Source organism: Neovison vison, chromosome 1, assembly GCF_020171115.1.
Source record: "Neovison vison isolate M4711 chromosome 1, ASM_NN_V1, whole genome shotgun sequence".
Taxonomy (NCBI): domain Eukaryota; kingdom Metazoa; phylum Chordata; class Mammalia; order Carnivora; family Mustelidae; genus Neogale; species Neogale vison.
Window position 1 is genome coordinate 24,012,713 of NC_058091.1, and position 19,809 is coordinate 24,032,521.

Consider the following 19,809-nt stretch of genomic DNA (forward strand, 5'->3'; position numbering starts at 1 on the left):
CTGAGTCCAGCGTGGAGTCTTCTTGAGACTCTCTCCTCTACCTCTGTCCCCTCCCCCCATCCCCACACTTGCTTTCTCTCTCTCAGATAGTCTATATGCATATTTTGAGGGGGCCATATTCTAGTACCTTTCACTACCTACTCTTTCTGTCTGTTACCCATTGAATTCTTTCTGTTTGCACTGCCACCTTTCTCCCAGATAATTGTAAGAGCTTCCTATCCTGTCTCTCCACTCCCAGTTGGGAGAGATCTTATTAGACAGCCCTGAGTGGGTATAATACACAGCCATCAGTTGAAATTAAGGACAAGAGTAGAGTGGAGTAGGGGCACCTGGGTGGTTCAGTGAAAACCTCTGCCTTCAGATCGGGTCGTGATCCCAGGGTCCTGGGATCAAGCCCCGCATTGGGCTCTCTGCTCAGTAGAGAGCCTGCTTCCCTTCTTCTCTCTCTTGCCTGCCTCACTGCCTACTTGTGATCTCTGTATTTCAAACAAATAAACTCTTAAAAAAAAAAAAAGTAGAGTGGAGTAGGTACTAAGGCATAGAAAATATTTGGAACTTCCTTGTGGAATAATTGGTAGGGTGTCTCCAAGGATTGTTTTGTGGCCCTGAGATTAGCATTGGAATTGAGTTAGAATTTTCTCTAAGACTGTGCTGCAAACAGAATTGGGAGTAGAGAAAGTGCCTGGAGGTTGTCCAGGATTGGAGATGTTTCTGAGTATGTGGGACGTAATGAGGACAAGGACTCCAGAAGAGTGAGACTGAAATGGCTGACCCCAAGTTTCAGGATATGAAGCCAGGCACTTGCACCTACATCCTAGATAAATAGAAAGCAAGAGGACTGAACTTGAGCTAATGTTAAGCAAGAGTATCAAGTTGCAGAAGAATAGCATTTATTTCAGATTCTAAAAAAACATGTAAAATAATTCTGTTTTATTTCCAGACTTTACTTAAAGCCCCTTTATCAGTATTTTAGGCCAGATTCTTACCAGTTTGTTTCTCTGGTCTCACAACTCAATAGATTTAAAAGAGCAAACTGAAAAAGGTTAGATGCAATAGAAGTGAAGATGGAAGAGACACAGAACTACTAAATTTGACACAAAAAAGGATCAAAAAGCATATGAATTTAGGTTAAATTAGTGTAGGATAAACAGTCTGATGCCCAAACCGCACTAAGAGTACCCTTATTAAGTCAGCATTTGATAGCTGATGTTCAAGATTAAGACTACAGCATATGAGGGGCACGTGGGTGGCTCAGTGGGTTGGGCCACTGCCTTCGGCTTAGGTTGTGATCTCAGGGTCCTGGGATCGAGCCCTGCATCAGGCTCTCTGCTCAGCAGAGAGCCTGCTTCCTCTCTCTCTCTCTACCTACTTATGATCTCCCTCTCTGTCAAATAAATAAAAATAAGATCTTAAAAAAAAAAAAGACTACCGCATATGAAAAATCAATTTAAATTTTATTTGGTGCATTGTTTTCATAAACAGAGTATGCGATTATTTTAAGGTTTTTGTGAAAATGGTTATGATATTAAAAAAAAACCTTTTAGAAACGAAAAGGGGTAATTAAGCTTCATGTATTTGAAAAATTCTTCCTTTTTTTAAAAAAAAATGATTTATTTATTTGAGAGAGAGACAGTGAGAGAGAGCATGAGAGAGGAGAAGGTCAGAGGGAGAAGCACACTCCCCATGGAGCTGGGAGCCTGATGTGGGACTGGATCCTGGGACTCCGGGATCATGACCTGAGCCGAAGGCAGTTGCTTAAGCAACTGAGCCACTCAGGCACCCTGAAAAATTCTCTTCTGTGCAGTACACAATGCTTGTTTGAATAAAGAATTACTATAGTTTGAAACAGAAGATGATTGCTTGAGAGATAAATGACATTTTATAATTTTTGCTGAAGATACATTAACATACATTTCTGTTTTTTTGACAGATTGTTTAACGAACAAAAGTGAAGAATTATCAAATAGCACACAATACTTCCTCAGTCTATTTAATCAAACCTTGACCTGCTTTGAGCATAACCTCCAGGTATTTTTTGTATGATACTTGAAATTAAAACGCTGCCTTGTACAAATGCTTAATGAATAATTCAACAATTTTTTTTTAGCAATAACTGTTGATATTTACCTATACACACAATGTAGAAGAGTAAGTGGACCTGAATTTTTGCCAGGTTCTTAATATTACTAGCCTTTAGGAAAATCATCAAAACTTTAGTTTTCTTATTTGTAAGGTGGGAACAGTAAAATCTATCCTGCCTACCTTCAAGTATTTCATAGCAAGAATCCGATGAGATACTGAGTATGAACACAGTAACTTAGGCATATGATTGTTTAATTAAAAACACAATGTTGTTCTGACAATAATTTACCTTGGCTTTGTTTATGCAATAAGGTATTATGTAATGCAGCATATGATTCTGTCTATAGGCAGCTAATTCTTTGCCTTAGTATTTGCTTGACTGTATTTTACCTGCTTTAAAAGGCACTGCTTAGGAAGGTAACTGAATTATAATATAAAAGGTAGCCTTTAAGAAACCTACCCTTGGGGTGCCTGGCTGGGTTGGTAGAACATGTGACTCTTGATCTCGGGAATGTGAATTCAAGCCCCATGTTGGTTGTAAAGATTACTTAAAAAAATAGAATCTTAAAAAAAAAAAAAAGAAACCTCTTTCTGGTTTTTGTTTTCTCCACCTCTGACCCTTGAATGTTGGTCTTGGAACTTTCCTGGTGATTTCTAGGGGTGAGCTTGGAACTCTGATAAAATCCTAGATTTGGAATTTGCTTAGCAAGTAAGTAATCCCTGCAAATAGATGTAAAAATGTTTAGTATAAGATATATATGATTTCCTCTTTAATCAATGTGATGGCACAGGATTACGAATTTCCCTGAGAATAAGAACTATTAGATAAGCAGATCCCAAGATGTGTTCTGCGAGGTGTTAATACATGGCCACAAGAAAAGGTTCAGTGTTCTGATAAGGTTGGGAAATGCTTTACTACAGGACTTTAGAACTTGAGTGGACTAATGTACATTGTAAAACTCCAAATGGTAATTTTTATATACAAGTCTATTGACCAGTTCCTCTTTGGTTGTAAGTGTTCTGATGAATGTTTTAGGGAAATTAACATTTTTCCTGGGATGTTAGTTGCAAATATTTTCTCCTAGTTTATTTTTATTTTTTCATTCTGCTTCTCTCTTTGTTATGAGGAAAGTTTTAATTTTTATATGGTCAGTTTTATAAAAAAATGTTAATAGCTTGCACACTTGGTGTCACATTAGAAGGTTTTCCCCACTTTGTGATTATTTTTAAAATTTCTCCTGTGATTTTTTTTTTTTTAAAGATTTTATTTATTTATTTATTTGAGAGAGACAGAGATAGTGACAGAGAACAGGATCATGGATGAGAGGAAGAAGCAGGCTTCCTGCTGAGCAGGGAGCCCTAAGCAGGGCCCTGAGACCATGACCTGAGCTTTTACCTACTGAGACACCTGGGCGCCCTCTCTTTTGATTTCTTTTAGTAATTTAATGGTTTCATTTTCTGCATTTAAACATCTTTTCTCTATCTGAAATATATTTTGGCGTACGATGTCAGGCATAGCTCCAAGCCTTTTTTCATGATGAAATGAATCATAGAACCAAGTTAAAAAAAATTCAATCATTTTAAGATTTTATTACAATTACATTACATTTAGATCCGTCTTTCGGAAATAATTGACATGTTTATGTTACTGAGCTTTCCTGTTTAGGAATATGGTATATTATCTTTTTATTGCTGTAAAATAGAACACAAGACTTACAGTTCCGTGGCATTAAGTAGATTCATGCGTGCAACTATCCCCAGCATCCATCTCCAGAAGTTTTTCAAACTCAGGCTCTGGATCCATTAAGTAGTGATTCCGCATGTCCTCCTCCTCTAGCCCCCAGCGACCACCATTTTTCTCTACTTTTTAAGTGTCTTCTAACACAGTCTTACTGATTTATTTAGTTACGTATAGGTTTTATTTCCAACGCTTATTCCAAGTTATTCTATTGCTTTGGGTGCCCTTGTGAATGACATCTTTTCTTCCCCCGCCACAGATTTTCACTGGTTACTTTCTTTTAAAATGTTTTATTTTGAAATAATTTTAGATTTACAGAAAAGTTGCATAGGTAACGCAGAGAATTCCTGTATATTGCTGACCCAGTTTCTCCAGATGTTAGCCTATGGTACCATGGTCTGTTTGTCAAAACAAAAAAATCAACATTGGTACAGAGCTGTTAGCTAAATGCCAGACTTTATTCTGATTTTCCCACTTTTCCCGCTAATGTCCTTTTTCTGTTTAAGGATCCATTCCAGGATAGCAAGTAACTGGTCACTCTTTTAAATTTCTATCATATATGTAGCTACATTCCCTTTCTTATTCCAAATGCTATTTTTTTGTGAGCTCTTTCTTCCTTTGAGTTTTCTTTAGGTTTAAGGGTACGTTCGTTTTTATTGATATTTCCAAAAACTTGTGTTTGGTTTTATTTATTATTTCCTGAGTGGTTTTTTTTCCCCTTAATGTGTTTGTTTATTCTTTTGCATTTATTAATTCCTCCTGGAATCTTTCAGTTAATTTTGCCTTTTTTTTTTTTTTTAAGATTTTATTTATTTATTTGACAGGCAGAGATCACGAGTAGGCAGTGAGGCAGGCAGAGAGAGAGGAGGGAAGCAGGCTTCCTGCTGAGCAGAGACACCCCCCGCCCCCAGCCATGTGGGGCTCCATACCAGGACTCTAGGATCGTGACCTGAGCCGATGGCAGAGGCTTTAACCCACTGAGCCACCCAAGCGCCCCTAATTTTGTCTTTTTTCTAGTTCTTTGAGTTGACTGGTTAATTTTGTTCCAGCTTTTCTTGCTCAACAATGAAATAATTTTCAGGTTGTAAAGTTTATAACTTTGGCCTTTCTGAAAATAGATTCTGATATAAAGGGATTACATTGCATTTATTTCTAAATTTCTGATTTTAATTTTGATTTGTTCTTTGACTTAAGAATTCTTTGGAAGATTGTTTTTTAATAGGAGTGATTTCTTTTATTTGCATTAGTACATCTTAAGTTTTATTGAAATTGTGACCAGTAAATGTAGCCTATCTATATTTTGGAATTTATTGAGATATCTTTGTGATTTAATAATTATTAAAGATGTTTTAAAAAGATTTATTTATTTTAGAGAGCACAAGCAGGAGGGGCAGAGAGAGAGGGAGAGAGAATCTCAACCAGACTCCACACTGAGGGCAGAGTCTGATGTGGAGCTTGATCCCAGTGGCCTGAGATCAGGACCTGAGCCGGGACCAGGAGCTGGATGCTTAACCAATTAAGCTTCCCAGGCACCCCTGAAGGTTTCATTATGTAAGCATGATTGGTTAACTGGTGATTAACTTCGTCTCTAGCTCCTCTTCCTTCCTTAGAGGTCAGAGGTAGGGCTGAAAGTTCCAAACTCCAGTCATGCTTTCTGGTGAACAGCCTGCATCCCGAAGCTGTAAGGGGACCCCCACCCACCAGCCGTCTGATTAGCATACAGAGACACTCTTTTTATCCGCATACTCCAAAGGTTTTTAGGAGCTGTGTGCCAGGAACCAGGACAAAGACCAAATATCTGTTGCCCATTATTACCACACTTAGCCTCCTAGGGTCTGTGACAATTTTTCAGTCTTTCCTGTTTCTCGTGACTGATAATTTTGAGGAATACTGGTCAAATATTTTATAGAATGTCCCTCAAGTTGAGTTTGTCTAATGTTTTTCCCCTGGCTACACTGGGACTGTGGGGTTTGGGGAAGAGCACTGCAGAAGTGAAGTGTCCTTCTCGCCACATCCTGTCAGAGATACACACTGATGACCTGCTTTATCCCCGACGGTGTTATCCTCATCACCTGGACAGGATAGTGCTTGCAGGTTTCTTCAGTGGAAAGTTACCTTTTTCTTCCTCTTTCCATAATCTATTCTTTGAACCAAGTTATGAAGTAGCAGGAATGGGGGTGGGGAAATTAAGCTTTAAGTCGTGGAGGGGGGAGCATTTTACTTAAATTATTTAGCAATCTTTCTGTAAGGAGGATTTGCCACTTCTTCCACATTTATTTATTTATATCAATTTGGGCTCAGGGACATTTATTTCATACATTGGATTATAATTAATTTTTGAAAGTTTTTCTCCTGAGGCGCCTGAGTGGCTTTGGTCAGTTAAGTGGCTGCCTTCGTCTCAGGTCATGATCCCAGGGTCCTGGGATCAAGTCCCAAGTGGGGCTCCAGGGAGCCGGCCTCTCCTTCTTCCTCTGCCTGCTGTTCCCCTTGCTTGTGCTCTCTCTCTCTTTTTCTCTGTGTCAAATAAATAAATAAATAAAATCTTTTAAAAAATAAATAAAAGTTCCCTCCTATTTGTTGAATGAATTCTTTTTCACTGAGGCATTGGCTCTGCTGCCTAGTAATCTATTTTCCCTTTGGATAATTTTATTTGCTTGTTTTTTTAAAAATTTATTTTATTTTGTTTTCTTTTTCTATCCATTATTAGGCATGTCTTACTTTCTTATGTGTTTCTGTGGTAATGTAATAGGATGGTTGTACCAGATTGGGAGGGCTGGAAGAAATCGCTCTCTCTCTCTCCATGTAGAGTTTGGTTTCTGTAGCTTGCTTTCAAAAGTTCCCTCAAGCAGGCTCTGTGCACTCACTTTAACAACATTTATTGGGCACTGAATATGTGCCAGGAGGCAGTGTTTTGGGCACTGAGGATAGAGCAGTAACCAAGACAGGTAAGATTTCTGTTTGTATGAACTATGTCCTAGTAGGGGTAAGATTAATAACAAAGAAATGAGGTAATTAAGAGTAATGAGTCCCGGAAAAGGAGTGTAGTGTACTACATTAGGTGGGCAGGGAGTACCTCTCCAAGCAGGTGAATTTTGAGATGATCTAAATAAGATAGAGTCAGCCACAGGAACAATGTTTTCCTTAGAAGCAAGGATAAAGGCCTTGGGGAAGAGAATAAGCTGGGATGTGCCAGGAATAGGAAGAAGGCCCATTTGGCTGGAGCACAGTGGGCATATGTGAATGTGATATGGAGAGATAGGCAGAGGCCAAATCATGTAGAGCTGTGCAGAACAAAGGAAGAACTATGGATTGAATTTTAAGCACAATGGGAAGCCATTTAAATCAGGAATGTGACATGATATGAATTGCATGTTAATACAGCATTCTGGCTGCCCTGTGGAGAAACTCAGTTGAACCTAGGCAAGAATGGAAAGAAGAAACCTAATTAAGAGGCTGTCACAGGAGAGAGATGGTGTGGACTGGGGTACTGGCTGCAGTGTTGGAGAAACGTAGATCAGGATCTATTTTGGAAGTGTATCTAAGAGGACTTGCTGGTAGATTGGGTAATTCCTGAGAATGGTGGAGGCTGATGGAAAAGGAAGAAGAACCAGGGTTCTCCTAGGCTTTTGGCTCTCAGTAGCTGAGAGGGTGATGGAGCCTCAGGAAAAACTGGTTGTAAGGGTTTGGGATTCTGTCTTGAACAAGTTAAGATGGAATAGCTATTAAGTATCTAAGTTGAAATACTGAATAGTATTATAAATGAAATAGGAGCACAGGGGGGACGTGTGAGCTGGAGATAGAGATTTGAGAATTGTCAGATCAGGTACAGATGACATTTAAAGCCGTGAGACTGGGTGTGAGTGAGTGAAGCTATGATGATATAAAGAAGCCCCAAAGACTGAGTTCTGGGGATATTAAAGGTAGTGTGTGTGTGTGTGTGTGTGTGTGTGTGTGTGTGTGTAAGGGAACTAGCTAAAGAGACAGAGGTGCACTGGGACGCAGGGGTGTGAGAGCACCTGACTCCGGGGGTCCCAAGCACACCAGGTTTGGCCGTCATTGCTGACTAAATCCAAAGGCAGAGAAATGAATGGTGATGGTGTTGAAACCAGAAAGGAATTTCCGTGAGGCCTACACTGGGAAGTGGGGCAGGGGTGGGGAATGGGGGGTGGGCTAGCCTCTGAAAGACTGTCACCAAAGTGCCTGCCAAAACTCCTTCTAGGTTTATATAAGGAAAATGTGGGGCAAAGGTGGGTGGATACAGGGATGCAGGGAGTCTTTGAAGGTCAAATGGATCATTGTCATGGAATCATTGGGGGGGGCGTCTTACAGGCTAGGGCAGTTCTTGAAGCTTCAGGGGGTACTGTTGGCTCCCATTAGGGGATGCTCTGCCTTTAGGGTCTTCCACTTGAGTCAAGAGACCAATAGCAAAGAAAAACCCTACTAAAAAGTTTGAGTCAGAAGGGAAGTAACGAAGTCCTCTTTCAAGGTTAGCAATGAAACTGGTGATGTGGGCTGTGGCAGTGGCCCCAAGCTCAGTGACTGGGCTGGGATGTGGGTTTATTCCAAACCAGATCCATTTGGGGTAGTTAAGTGTTTGTAGATGGCTTCTCTGGAAACCTGTACTGTCTTGGTGGCTGTGGAAAGACTTTTATGTGGATGGATTTGCTGGCAAGTTAGGGCTACTGTGCTCGCCTGTTGCATCGCTAGACGACAGTGAGTGGGCGCAGAGGATCAAGGCTCACAAGGGACTGGTTCTGGTGAGTCCCTCTGGGGCAGGTATTGTAGCTTGTCTTACAGTATCACCTTCCTGTGAGGAGACTTGCATGTCACCTCTTTCTATTTTAGGTGTTACTTAAGTGCCTGGATTTACCTTTCTTAAGGCACTGGGCTCTGTCATCCTCTTCCCAGAATGCTACTTCCTCATTCCTTTCAAGCACTGCAAAGCTTTTTATCTTTAGCCTCTGCCATCGTTTATTCAGTCAGTCCCCATGTTGATGGAGATTTTTATCTGGTTCAGTATTTTACGATTACAAACATGTCTTTTTTTCCATATAACTTGGAGTATTCCTCTGACTTTAACTGTCTGGTAGATTCCTAGAAGTGAAATTATTCTGTCAAAAGATATGTGCGTTTTACATTTTCATATCAGTGGCTAAATTACATTCCCCCTTCAAGGTTCTGTGCTCTATATTTGACCTAACACATTTAGCTAAATGCACATGGTTCTGTGAAAAGCTTTTCTTGTGGCAAAACTAAGGAGACTGATTCTCTGTCAGATAGATGGTGAGGGTAGCATTGTGGGGGCTACATCAGTTTAGTTTCTTTAATTTTTCTTCTTTTCTTTCATTCCAGCATTTTCCTTTAGGCTCTAAGGTAAAGAATAAGGGGAAGAGAAAGCAGGAATGTGAACTGACTGGTTAGCAAACTTGTTCTTGAAAAGACAAATGTCGGTTCGGGAAGTAGAAAAGGTTGAGATTCAGTAATATAATATCTTATATGTTATATCCACTACCTTCATGTTAGGTTATATAATTCTTTGGCATTAGTCCCTTTTTGTTGACTAGAGAGGCCTGGATTACAAGCCTTGGGATGAGAGAGTGGAGTGGGGATGTAGTTTTGGTGCATTTTCCTTCCCCATTAATAAAGTCCCCTCTGTTTCAGTAAGGCAGACTTCAGTGTTAAGTCAGCTCAGGCAAGGACATATTTTATTTATTCTGTGAGAGTAAGCTAGATAATGACCAGATGATTTAGGAAATTTTTGGTATTTAGGCATTAGTAATTTGGCATCTGAGCTGTTCTCTGTTACCAGTGGCTAGTACAGTGGTTTTCTTTCTCCCTTCCTTCCTTCCTTCCTTCTTTTTTTTTTTTTAAGATTTTATTTATTTATTTGACAGACAGAGATCACAAGTAGGCAGAGAGGCAGGCAGGGGGGGGGGGAAGCAGGCTCCCTGCTGAGCAGAGAGCCGGATGCGGGGCTCGATCCCAGGACCCTGGGATCATGACCTGAGCCGAAGGCAGAGGCTTAATCCACTGAGCCACCCAGGTGCCCACCTTCTTTCCTTCTTTTAGGTTTTATTTATTTTAAGAGAAAGGAAGATAACATGAGTGGGAGGACAAGAGGGAGAGAGAAAATCTCAAGCAGACCTCACACTGAGCGTGGAGCCCACGGCAGGGCTTGATCCCAGGACCCTGTGATCATGACCTGAGTCAAAGCTAAGAGTCAGATGCTTAACTGACTGTGCCACCCAGGCGCCCCCCGTTTTTGCTATATGTTTGCCTTTCATACCAGGTCTCTAGTCCTTGAGATCTATAATACAGGTAGTGGTAGCAATATATTATAGATGATAAAACTGAGGCTCAACAGTGATTTACTAATCTGTCTAGCATCATATCTCCATACCTCAATGTGCTATATTTTTCCTGTACTTGTACTCTAGGAGGCCAAATAGCTTATGTTAAAGAAATGTAATGTATATTTTATGTGCCTTTGATGTTTTAGGGGAGCATTCACAGTCTTCAGCAGTTAAGGAATTATTCAGAAGTTTGCAAAAACTGTCGTGAAGCATACAAAACTCTGAGTAGTTTGTACAACGAAATGCAGAAAATGAATGAACTTGAGAATAAGGCTGAATCTGGAACACATTTATGCATTGATGTGGAAGATGCAGTAAGTAATTCACTTCTGATATGATGTGTATTTTGTGGTGTTGTTGATTGTGCCTTCAGTATCATTATTCCCTTTAGAGGTATGTTGGAAGCTGTATATGCTATCTTCAACTAGGAATTACTGGTTATAAGTAGTAAAATTTTAGAATATCCTGATCTGTCAAACTAAAATGGACACTAATCAAGTACTTCATAAGTGAGTTGAGAATTTGGTGTATTTGGTCTTTCAAGGGTTTTTTTGTTTCTTTGTTTTTTGTTTTGGTCTTTCAAGTTTGATATGTTTCATTTGCAGAGGCATTGGTGTTATAAGTTTACATTTCAGTTTCTTGTGCACTTGTTGCTGATTAAAGAAGTTTTTGGTTTGCTATCATTGTGTTTCTGCAACCATTTATACCCCACTGCTTTTATTTTTCATTATCATCTGAAAATTTTAATTTGTTTTCTTATTTATAGCCTGTCACCCCTCACTAAAAAATTAGCCACGTGAGGACAAGGACCTCATGTCCTTTTTTTTTGCTATTCAGTATTTAGCCCAGTGCCTAGCATGTAGTGAGCCTATTAGTAATGTGTATTGTTCGGTCAAGAAGAGCCTTTTCCTCCATGGTATAGGCTGCCTTCACATGGGGCACCACTAGATGGCGTTCCTGCCTTTTTATGGGACTATGGTGCCTGAGTTTTGAGGCATCCAAGGGAAGAGAAATTGGCTCAAAGAGAGCTTAAGGTCCAAATTGATAAACTTAATGGTTGAGAATGATGAATGTGAAACAGCTCAGAGTGAACTATAGTCCATCAATAATATTCAAGATGGTAAAAAGCACTTAATATCAAACTTAAAATGGGTGCTCCATGGGGATTTTTGTCTGGATTAGTACCTGGCTTCCAATAGGCTCTCTATAAATACTAAATATATGTTTTAAGAATAATAGTCTATTTCATAATTTTTAAAATAAAGAAAAATGAATATTGATTCTCTGACATAAGTTGGTTTACACAGGACATCAACATGACCCCCTGTTTTAGAACATCCTTCTTATAATAAGCAAAACTTAGCAGTAAACATACAAAGCACCAATTGCAAATCGAATCTCAGACAAAATTCAGGCAAGAACGTTATTCAATTTATTTTCAACATTAAATTTGAGAGTTTCCATATGTCACTTAGCATGTTCAACAGAAATCATGGGCTCAGTGAAAATGAGGTATTGCTGACCCTAAATGTCAGTTTTTACTGTATGCAGCTAAATAAGATATTATCTAATACAGTTTCCATGACTCATTAGCTATTATGTACTTAAATTGCTTGCCATATGAATCTTTCATAATATCTTGGGTAATATGCTAAACATTTCATAGATATCTCTTGAAGAGCAGCTATATTTAGTTGATATTTTTCTTTCCAGTCTAAAAATAATGCGGCAAGCTCTGTGAGATTATATGTAACACAAGAAAAAAGGTTTTTGTTTTTTGTTTTTTTTGTAAGCCTTCCCCCCTAGTTTTATTGAGGTATAATTGACAAATATAATTGTAATATATTTAAAGTGTACAGTGTGATAATTTGATATACACACATTGTGAAAGGGTTTGCACAGTCGAGTTAACACACCCATCACCTCACATAATTACCCTTTTCGGTCTTTTTTAATGAATGAAGCATGGTCTAACCATATTCGTATTGTTACAGATTCTGTTTGCGATCTGTGAAGGTTGGCATTTGTTGGATGGTGCTGTGAATTTAGAATATGAAATTCCTATATGGATATAAACTTACATAGTGACTGTGAACTTACATAATGACTGAACTTCCCTGGCAGAAGAAATTGTCTTCAACTATCAATAGATTTTTTTAGGGATATATATTTAAATTCTGGATGCCTGTTATGTTATTAATAAAACAATTATATGAATTAAAGACAAATTAAATTTAAAATAAAATAATTTTTTTGTTACTGTTCCAGATGAATATTACCCGAAAACTTTGGAGTCGCACTTTCAATTGTTCAGTCCCTTGCAGTGACACAGTGCCTGTCATCGCTGTTTCTGTGTTTATTCTCTTTCTACCTGTTGTCTTTTACCTCAGTAGCTTTCTTCATTCAGAGCAAAAGAAACGCAAACTCATTCTACGTAAGTTCCTTTTTACAGCTGTTTATTTATTTAGCTAATACCTGTATTTTAAACACTTAGGCCTGTTTTAGAAATGATGTACATGCTCTGCAAACTCAAACTGTATTAAGCTAAAAAAGCTCTTTACTTCAAATTTTAGTTACACTTACTAATAGAAGAGATATGTAAGGAGTTTATAATTACAGATCATTAAAGTCAACAGTACAGGATCTTTCGGATGTTTTAATTGAGAAAGCATGGAATAAAGCTGGCAGCAACAGAAGAATAGCAACAAAGGTTTTGCAGACTTGAAATGGCCATAGTAGGGAGACAGACAGCTGTTAGGCCCATTGAAGCCATGGCAGAGCCACCTAGAAAGCCATCTAAAAAGGCACGTAGAAACGATGGTGAAAACACAGATGATTTATGAACAAATTAGAATCCTAGTTGCAAGATCATTACTTGACATACTTAGCATGTGCTCAACACATACTCCCCAACAAATAGGGCAGAGCAGAAAAAGCACTAACTAGAAAATCCCATCTAGCTGAAGAAGAGTGGCTTCTAAGTGTCATGGTTTCTCATTTATTATCAGGATGAAGATATGGGCTTATCCCTTAGTAATTTTTTTCTTTTTTCTTTTTTTTCTTTTTTAAAGATCCTATTTATTTATCTGACAGAGAGAGACCGAGCAGGCAGAGAGGCAGGCAGAGAGAGAGAGAGGAGGAAGCAGGCTCCCCGCCAAGCAGAGAGCCCGATGTGGGACTCGATCCCAGGACCCTGAGATCATGACCTGAGCCGAAGGCAGCAGCTTAACCCACTGGGCCACCCAGGTGCCCCCATCCCTTAGTAATTTTCTTTTCTTTTCTTTTTTCTTTTTTTAAAGATTTTATTTATTTATTTGACAGAGAGAGATCACAAGCAGGCAGAGAGGCAGGCAGAGAGAGAGGAAGGGAAGCAGGCTTCCCGCTGAGCAGAGTGCCCGACTCGGGACTCGATCCCAGGACCCTGGGATCATGGCCTGAGCCAAAGGCAGAGGCTTTAACCCACTGAGCCACCCAGGTGCCCCAGTAATTTTAATTTTTTAAATAGAGAATGCCTTTTGTAGAAAAATGTTAGGCTTTTTTTCTCTTAAAAATTATTCTAGTCTAGGAACCTATGAAATAAAAATTCCCTTATAAATTTTTCTTTTTTTCTTTTTCTTTCTCTCATACTCTTTCTTTCCTTCCTTCCTTTCTTTCTTCCTCCCTTCCTTCCAGCTTTACCTGTTTTAGAGATTGGGCATGAGCAGGGGTAGGGGCAGAGGGAGAGAGAACTTCAAGCAGACTGCACTGAGCATGGAGGTCCTGAGATCATGGCCTTAGCTGGAATCAAGAGTTGGGATCCCTAACTGACTGAGCCACTCAGGCACCCCTCCCCCCCAATAAATTTCTTTCTAGCCTTTCTTAGTTCTTCATAGTTTATTTAACCTCACTTCTAATATATCTAACTAAAAAAAGGTTACTTTCAGATCAGGTTTTTTTTAAAGATTTTATTTATTTATTTGACACAGAGAGAGAGAGAGAGATCACAAGTAGGCAGAGAGGCAGGCAGGGAGAGAGAGGGGAAGCAGGCTCCCTGCTGGCAGAGAGCCCAATGCGGGGCTCGATCCCAGGACCCTGAGATCATGACCTGAGCCAAAGGCAGAGGTTTAACCCACTGAGCCACCCAGGCGCCCCACTTACAAATCAGTTTTAACTGAATTTGTAATGTTTTGTCTCCTTGAGAAGCTAGCTAATAGAGGGAAGAATCTTTAATATGAGGGTATTTAGTAAAGCTTTTCAAAGATCACTAGCAATCTGTAATATAAGTAATAACTCAGTCCTAAAAGCACTTATTTAGAATAATGACAAAGTGTTGCAGGGAACTCACTGTTGAAAAACTTTATTTCTTGGGACTTGGTGTACTTTCAAAGTTTAGCATCTTATCTATTTTGCAAATAATTTAACTCTGTGGAAGATATGTACTGCTTCTGATCAGGGTTTTTGTATGTTTGTTTTCTAAAGCACTACCATCCATCCGTTTGTACGAGCCACAAACCTTGTTATCTTTAATTTCTTAATTCTTTTCTTTTTTTATTTCCCTCTTCCCATATTCTCTTTCCCACACCTTTTCACTACCATCAACAAGTACCAATAGCCCTACTTCCAAAAATGTTCCTTAAATTCTCTCTTCTGTACCTCCATGATAATACCCTGCCCCAGGTCATCCCGCCTCGTAACCGCCCTTGCGGGACTCCCCTAACTGGTACCCCTGCTTCCATTTTTTTGACCCACTACAAACCACTTGTCGTATAGTGGCTAGAGTTAATTTTTTAAACACAATGGTACTATGCTTTTCTCCCACTTAAAACCCTTCATATGTTTCTGTTGCATCTAGATTAACATTGAAACTTAACTTCTGTGTGACCTGGTCTCCCATCTACCTTTCTAAACTCACTGTATCCACTTCTCTCTTTGCTCATGATGCTCTATGTAGGTAGGTTGGCCTTCTTTCTGCTCCTCTCAAACATCGGACTCATTGACACTGTCTGCTTCCCAAAGCTTTTGTGCTGGCCCTCTCTACTTCCCTTGACTGACTCCTTGACATCCAGGTCTTAGGTCCGCAATTACTTACTTAAAGTTACGTTTTATGACCCTATAAGAATACATCCTTCTTTTAATTCTCCTATATCTATAATCTTTCTTTAATGATATTTAATTACTTCTTAAATGAACTTTTTCATTTATTTTCTACCTTATTTGTTTGTTCATTTATTTTCTACTTAATTTATCTCTTACAGTTGACTCAATTGTAAGCTTCATCAGAATAAGGATTTTATCTTGTTCATCATTGTATCACCAGCATCTAGAAAGTACCAGGCCTATAGTAGGTGCCCAAAAATATTCGTCGAGGGCCACCTGGGTGGCTTAGTGGATTAAAGCCTCTGCCTTCGGCTCAGGTCATGATCCCAGGGTCCTGGGATTAGTTCTGGTACGGAGCCCTGCATCGGACTCTCTGCTCAGCAGGGAGCCTGCTTCCTCCTCTCTCTGCCTGCCTCTCTGCCTACTTGTGATCTCTGTCAAATAAATAAATAAAATCTTAAAAAAAAATTCATTGACTAAAAAAACATTGTATTGAATGATAGTATTTCCTAGAATGTGTTCCTTAAAATACTAATCCTGTGAAATTCCTTTTTATGATCTTTATAATGTACCTGAATATAAATTAAAGGCTCTAAGATTACATTCCCAAAACTTGACAGTAGAACTTTTGCATAACACCTATTAATGTTTCCTGGAAGCATTGTTTATGAATTGATTTATGAATTTAAGAAAATGCTAGTGTAAGCAAACAGTTCTTATGCTGTTACCTGATGGACTTTGTTACTTACTTTTCTTTATGCCACAATTTTTTATGCCTCCATTTGTTAAGTCCTGTGGTAGGAATTAGAGATTAAAAAAAGGAACAAGGCACAATAAATACCCTCAAAGAACACACTGCTGTGATCCAGTTACTACAACAAATGTAGTGGAGGTATACAGTGTGGTTGGAATCAGACTAGGAGAATAAGACTAACTCTGCATTTGGGATGTTGGAACTCATCATTAGATGATGATCTCTTGGGTAGAACTGTTTTTTGTTTGTTTGTTTGTTTGTTTGTTTTGTTTTGTTTTTAGTATCCCCTGGGGTAGAATTTTGAAGGATGTAGGGATTTATCAGAGAAAAGGAAACAAAGAAGTTGGAGATCTATGCACTCATTGATATTGCCACCTGGTTCGTTTAATAAATTTGGTACTTAGTAGGAAGCTAGATTACTTCTAGTGGTTTTAAACAGCATAACAATAATAAAAATAAAGCCCTCTTAATTTAGTTTGCCTTCCAAATCCACAGAAGGCTTAAGAGTAGACTCCTAGCTTGGACTGTTTTTTAGGTTCAGTTGCCCTTTAGTTTAGCCTGAAGCAATACACTGGTTCGGAACGTTATGTTGTCATCTTGCGCTCAGAGTGAAAACCAGCAGAGGCTGTGATAGAAACTAAAACACTGGTTTTCACCCTTGAGCGCATATCAGAATTGTCTGCACAGCTTTAAAGCAGAACAAACAAGTTGGTGCCTGGGTCCCATTGCAGACCTTCTAACCCACAACCTCTACTCTCATGTTGAAAAACCTCTAAAGTGGAGAGATTCCTCCTTATGCAAAGTAAGATACTTTTACTCCAGCACAGTTGTTTTTCATTCCTGGAACATAAGAAACATCGATGTTTAACTATCAGCATGAGTATTACCAAGTGAAAGAGCATGATTTTCTTTACTAACCCTAATGACTCAGTCCCATTGGCATTGTAATCAAAATGGATTGTATATATTTATTAACAGCCATATATATATTTGTGTGCCTGTGTCTGTGTGTGTAATATGACTCACTTTTCTTTGTAAGCCATTTAAATTTTTTTCTACTTTGACAGTTTTTTGACATTACAGAATTATTTTAAGAGAAATCTAGATTTGAATTTCTAACTTCGACTTTAAATATGTCATTATATTATTGTATCTTATAGCACTTCCATTTTTTTAAGTAGAGTATTCTTAGCTGCATTACATATTTGAGATTATAGTATTCAGGATGATATAAATTATGTCTGTTTTATTTGGTACTGCTTCTAACAAAGGCATATATGGCTTCAAGCAAAGTTATGTTTTTTGAGGTTGGTGGAAGAAAATAGGCTTAGGCTTTGATTCTTAGAAAATTGATTCCATTTTCTATTGAAAATCATCTATTCTGATTCAAACATAGAGTTAATAAGTGAATACTATAGTTTACACAAAAATAATTAATAATTATGTTTGGATAATTTATGCTTAAAATATAATACTTCTGATTTATCTAGCCAAACGTCTCAAGTCCAGTACCAGCTTTGCAAACATTCAAGAAAATTCAAACTGAAATCTACAAAACGGAGAATTAACATCACGTTCCGTAGATGAAGGGTGGAAGATACAGCTTGGTCCAAAAGAAGATAAACTGATTTTGACAAGTCAAGTTCCTAAGAAATGCAAGAACTGCGGATTTATTTTTGAATAATAATTTTCCATTTTTCTTCCTTTTCCATCCCCTTTTTAAGGGTTTGGGTGTTTTTAATATCCAGGCCTAGCAATGTCATCTATTTTAAAGTGTATTTGTTATAATAACATAAGGTGCAAGAACAATCTTCATTTTATTTTGTAGGCATATTATTACTCTTTGAGACTTCTGATATCTCCTTATTAATGTAGTATTTAAGTAGCATAGTTTTTGAAAACTAACATTTAAAAATTAATCAGTTATAGCAAAGACTTTGGAAAAAGAAATATACTTGCCAAAAGTAGCCGGTCCAAAGATCAAATTCACCATTGCAGTATTATTGTTACATAGATATTTAATATCATATATATTATTAATAATATGTGACTCAATCTCTAGTTTCCTTAAAGTCACTTTTGAAACCACTAATTATAAACCTCCCTAGCAATTTTTAGAAGCAGGAAGGCACATTACATTTATCTTTGTAAAAAGATACATGGTAACTGGTTTCTTACTTAACTTTTATAAATAGTATTTTGCACCTTATTTTTGTCTTTATTTCATAAGTAATTTGAAATCACTGGACTGCTGTATTATATTCAGGGCAAGATGGATTCTTTTTCTACCAGAGATTTGCATTGTGAAGTACATGAAGCTATTTGGCAATTTATAATTTATTACTACTTTAAGTCAAATGTAGCATTATCACAATATATTTAAGTTGTGGTTTTTTTAAAAAATCAAGTTTCTCTTGGGTTATATGGAGATTTTTGGAGGGGAAAGAAAAGAGGGGTAAAAAAAACTTAAGGCTCAGAAAATAGATAGGGAAGGACCTGAGGGGACGCGCACCATAAGACTGTTGAATGGTTCATGTTGAGGGCATGAGTTAAGATGAGAGTCTGATACAGAAAGCATTTAAGATAAGATGTTTATTTTTTTTCTAAGTTATTTAAACAGATAAATGTGACATGATGGAAATGATGTTTCACATGATGTTTCACTGTCAGAAAGCAAATTCTATTTTGGAATGTTTAAATCAAACTTTCTTTAAAAAAAGCTTCATTTCAGAATTGGGCATCACTTTTTTCCTCAGGTTTTTAGTGCTAGGTATTTCATTTGTTAATTCCTTCTTGCCTTCTTGTGAAAATAGGCTTTGTTTTAAACGTTGAGAGAATGAAGTCTCTATATAGAAGTAAGAGTTAGGTTAAATAGTAGAAGAATTTTAATCCCTTTGTATACTATAACTGCTCTATAATGAGGTAAGAAAGTTTTGAATTTTTTTTCATGTTTACTGTATATGCAGAGCGAGTAAGACTCATCTTTGGATATATAACATATCCAGAAGCTGTTACAGGTTTTCTAGTCTGCTGTGATCCACTTAAAATGTGCTGGGGTTGATTCCACTGTCACTGTTCACGCTGCTGATACTAATAGCACTGTCTTGATTTGAAGCATAGTAGTTGAGGGCCATTGAAAGCAATCTTTCATTAATGCAGATAAAACCAGTTTACATATGCAGAGTTACAAACTGGCATATTTGAATCTGTAAGTACTGACTCTTTGATCACCTTTCAATGTTATGTGTTTCTAAAAACCATTGCTTTTGGATATGGTTGCTAATAAGCACTTTAGAAAAGAAAAAACAACCTTTACTATTTTTCTGGTTGAGTCGTTGGTCATTAGAAGTAGCATCAGCAATAGATTTCAAAAGTAAGTATTAAGCATTACACTAAAGTGTGTAGATACTTCATTTTTAGGTGATACTGAAAAATTCTTTGCATAGTTTCAAATTCTGAGACACATAGCTTATGTGTGTGCATAAGATAATCTTTAGCTTTTTGACACTTTGAAATAAAGGAAGTAATTTAAGGAAATTGCAGTGCCATATTTGGTTTTTTAATGTTTTTTGTTTTGTTTTGTTTTTGAGAGAGAAACAGAGCAAGGGGGTTGGGAGGGGAAGAGAAGGGAGGAGGGAGAGAATCCTAAGCAGGTTCCACACTCAGCATGGAGCCCAATGCAAGGTGTGATCTCACAACCCCGTGATCGTGATCTGAGCCAAAAAATCAAGATTCAGATGCTTAACTCATTGACCCACCTAGGCGTTCCAAGCCATATTTGATTTTTAAATGCATTTTAAAAACTT

General features: G+C 37.9%; 1 protein-coding gene across 1 annotated transcript in view; it reads left to right on the top strand.

Moving 5' to 3' along the window:
• Positions 1-19,540, top strand: part of OSTM1 (osteoclastogenesis associated transmembrane protein 1) — a 34,612-nt gene extending 15,072 nt beyond the window's left edge. Inside the window, exons 3-6 of the mRNA XM_044244571.1 lie at positions 1,931-2,028; positions 10,320-10,487; positions 12,442-12,607; positions 17,494-19,540. Of these exons, the coding sequence (XP_044100506.1) occupies positions 1,931-2,028; positions 10,320-10,487; positions 12,442-12,607; positions 17,494-17,549 (488 nt within the window). The 3' untranslated portion in view covers positions 17,550-19,540. The remainder of the gene's footprint in view (positions 1-1,930; positions 2,029-10,319; positions 10,488-12,441; positions 12,608-17,493) is intronic.
• The last annotated feature ends 269 nt before the right edge of the window (positions 19,541-19,809 follow it).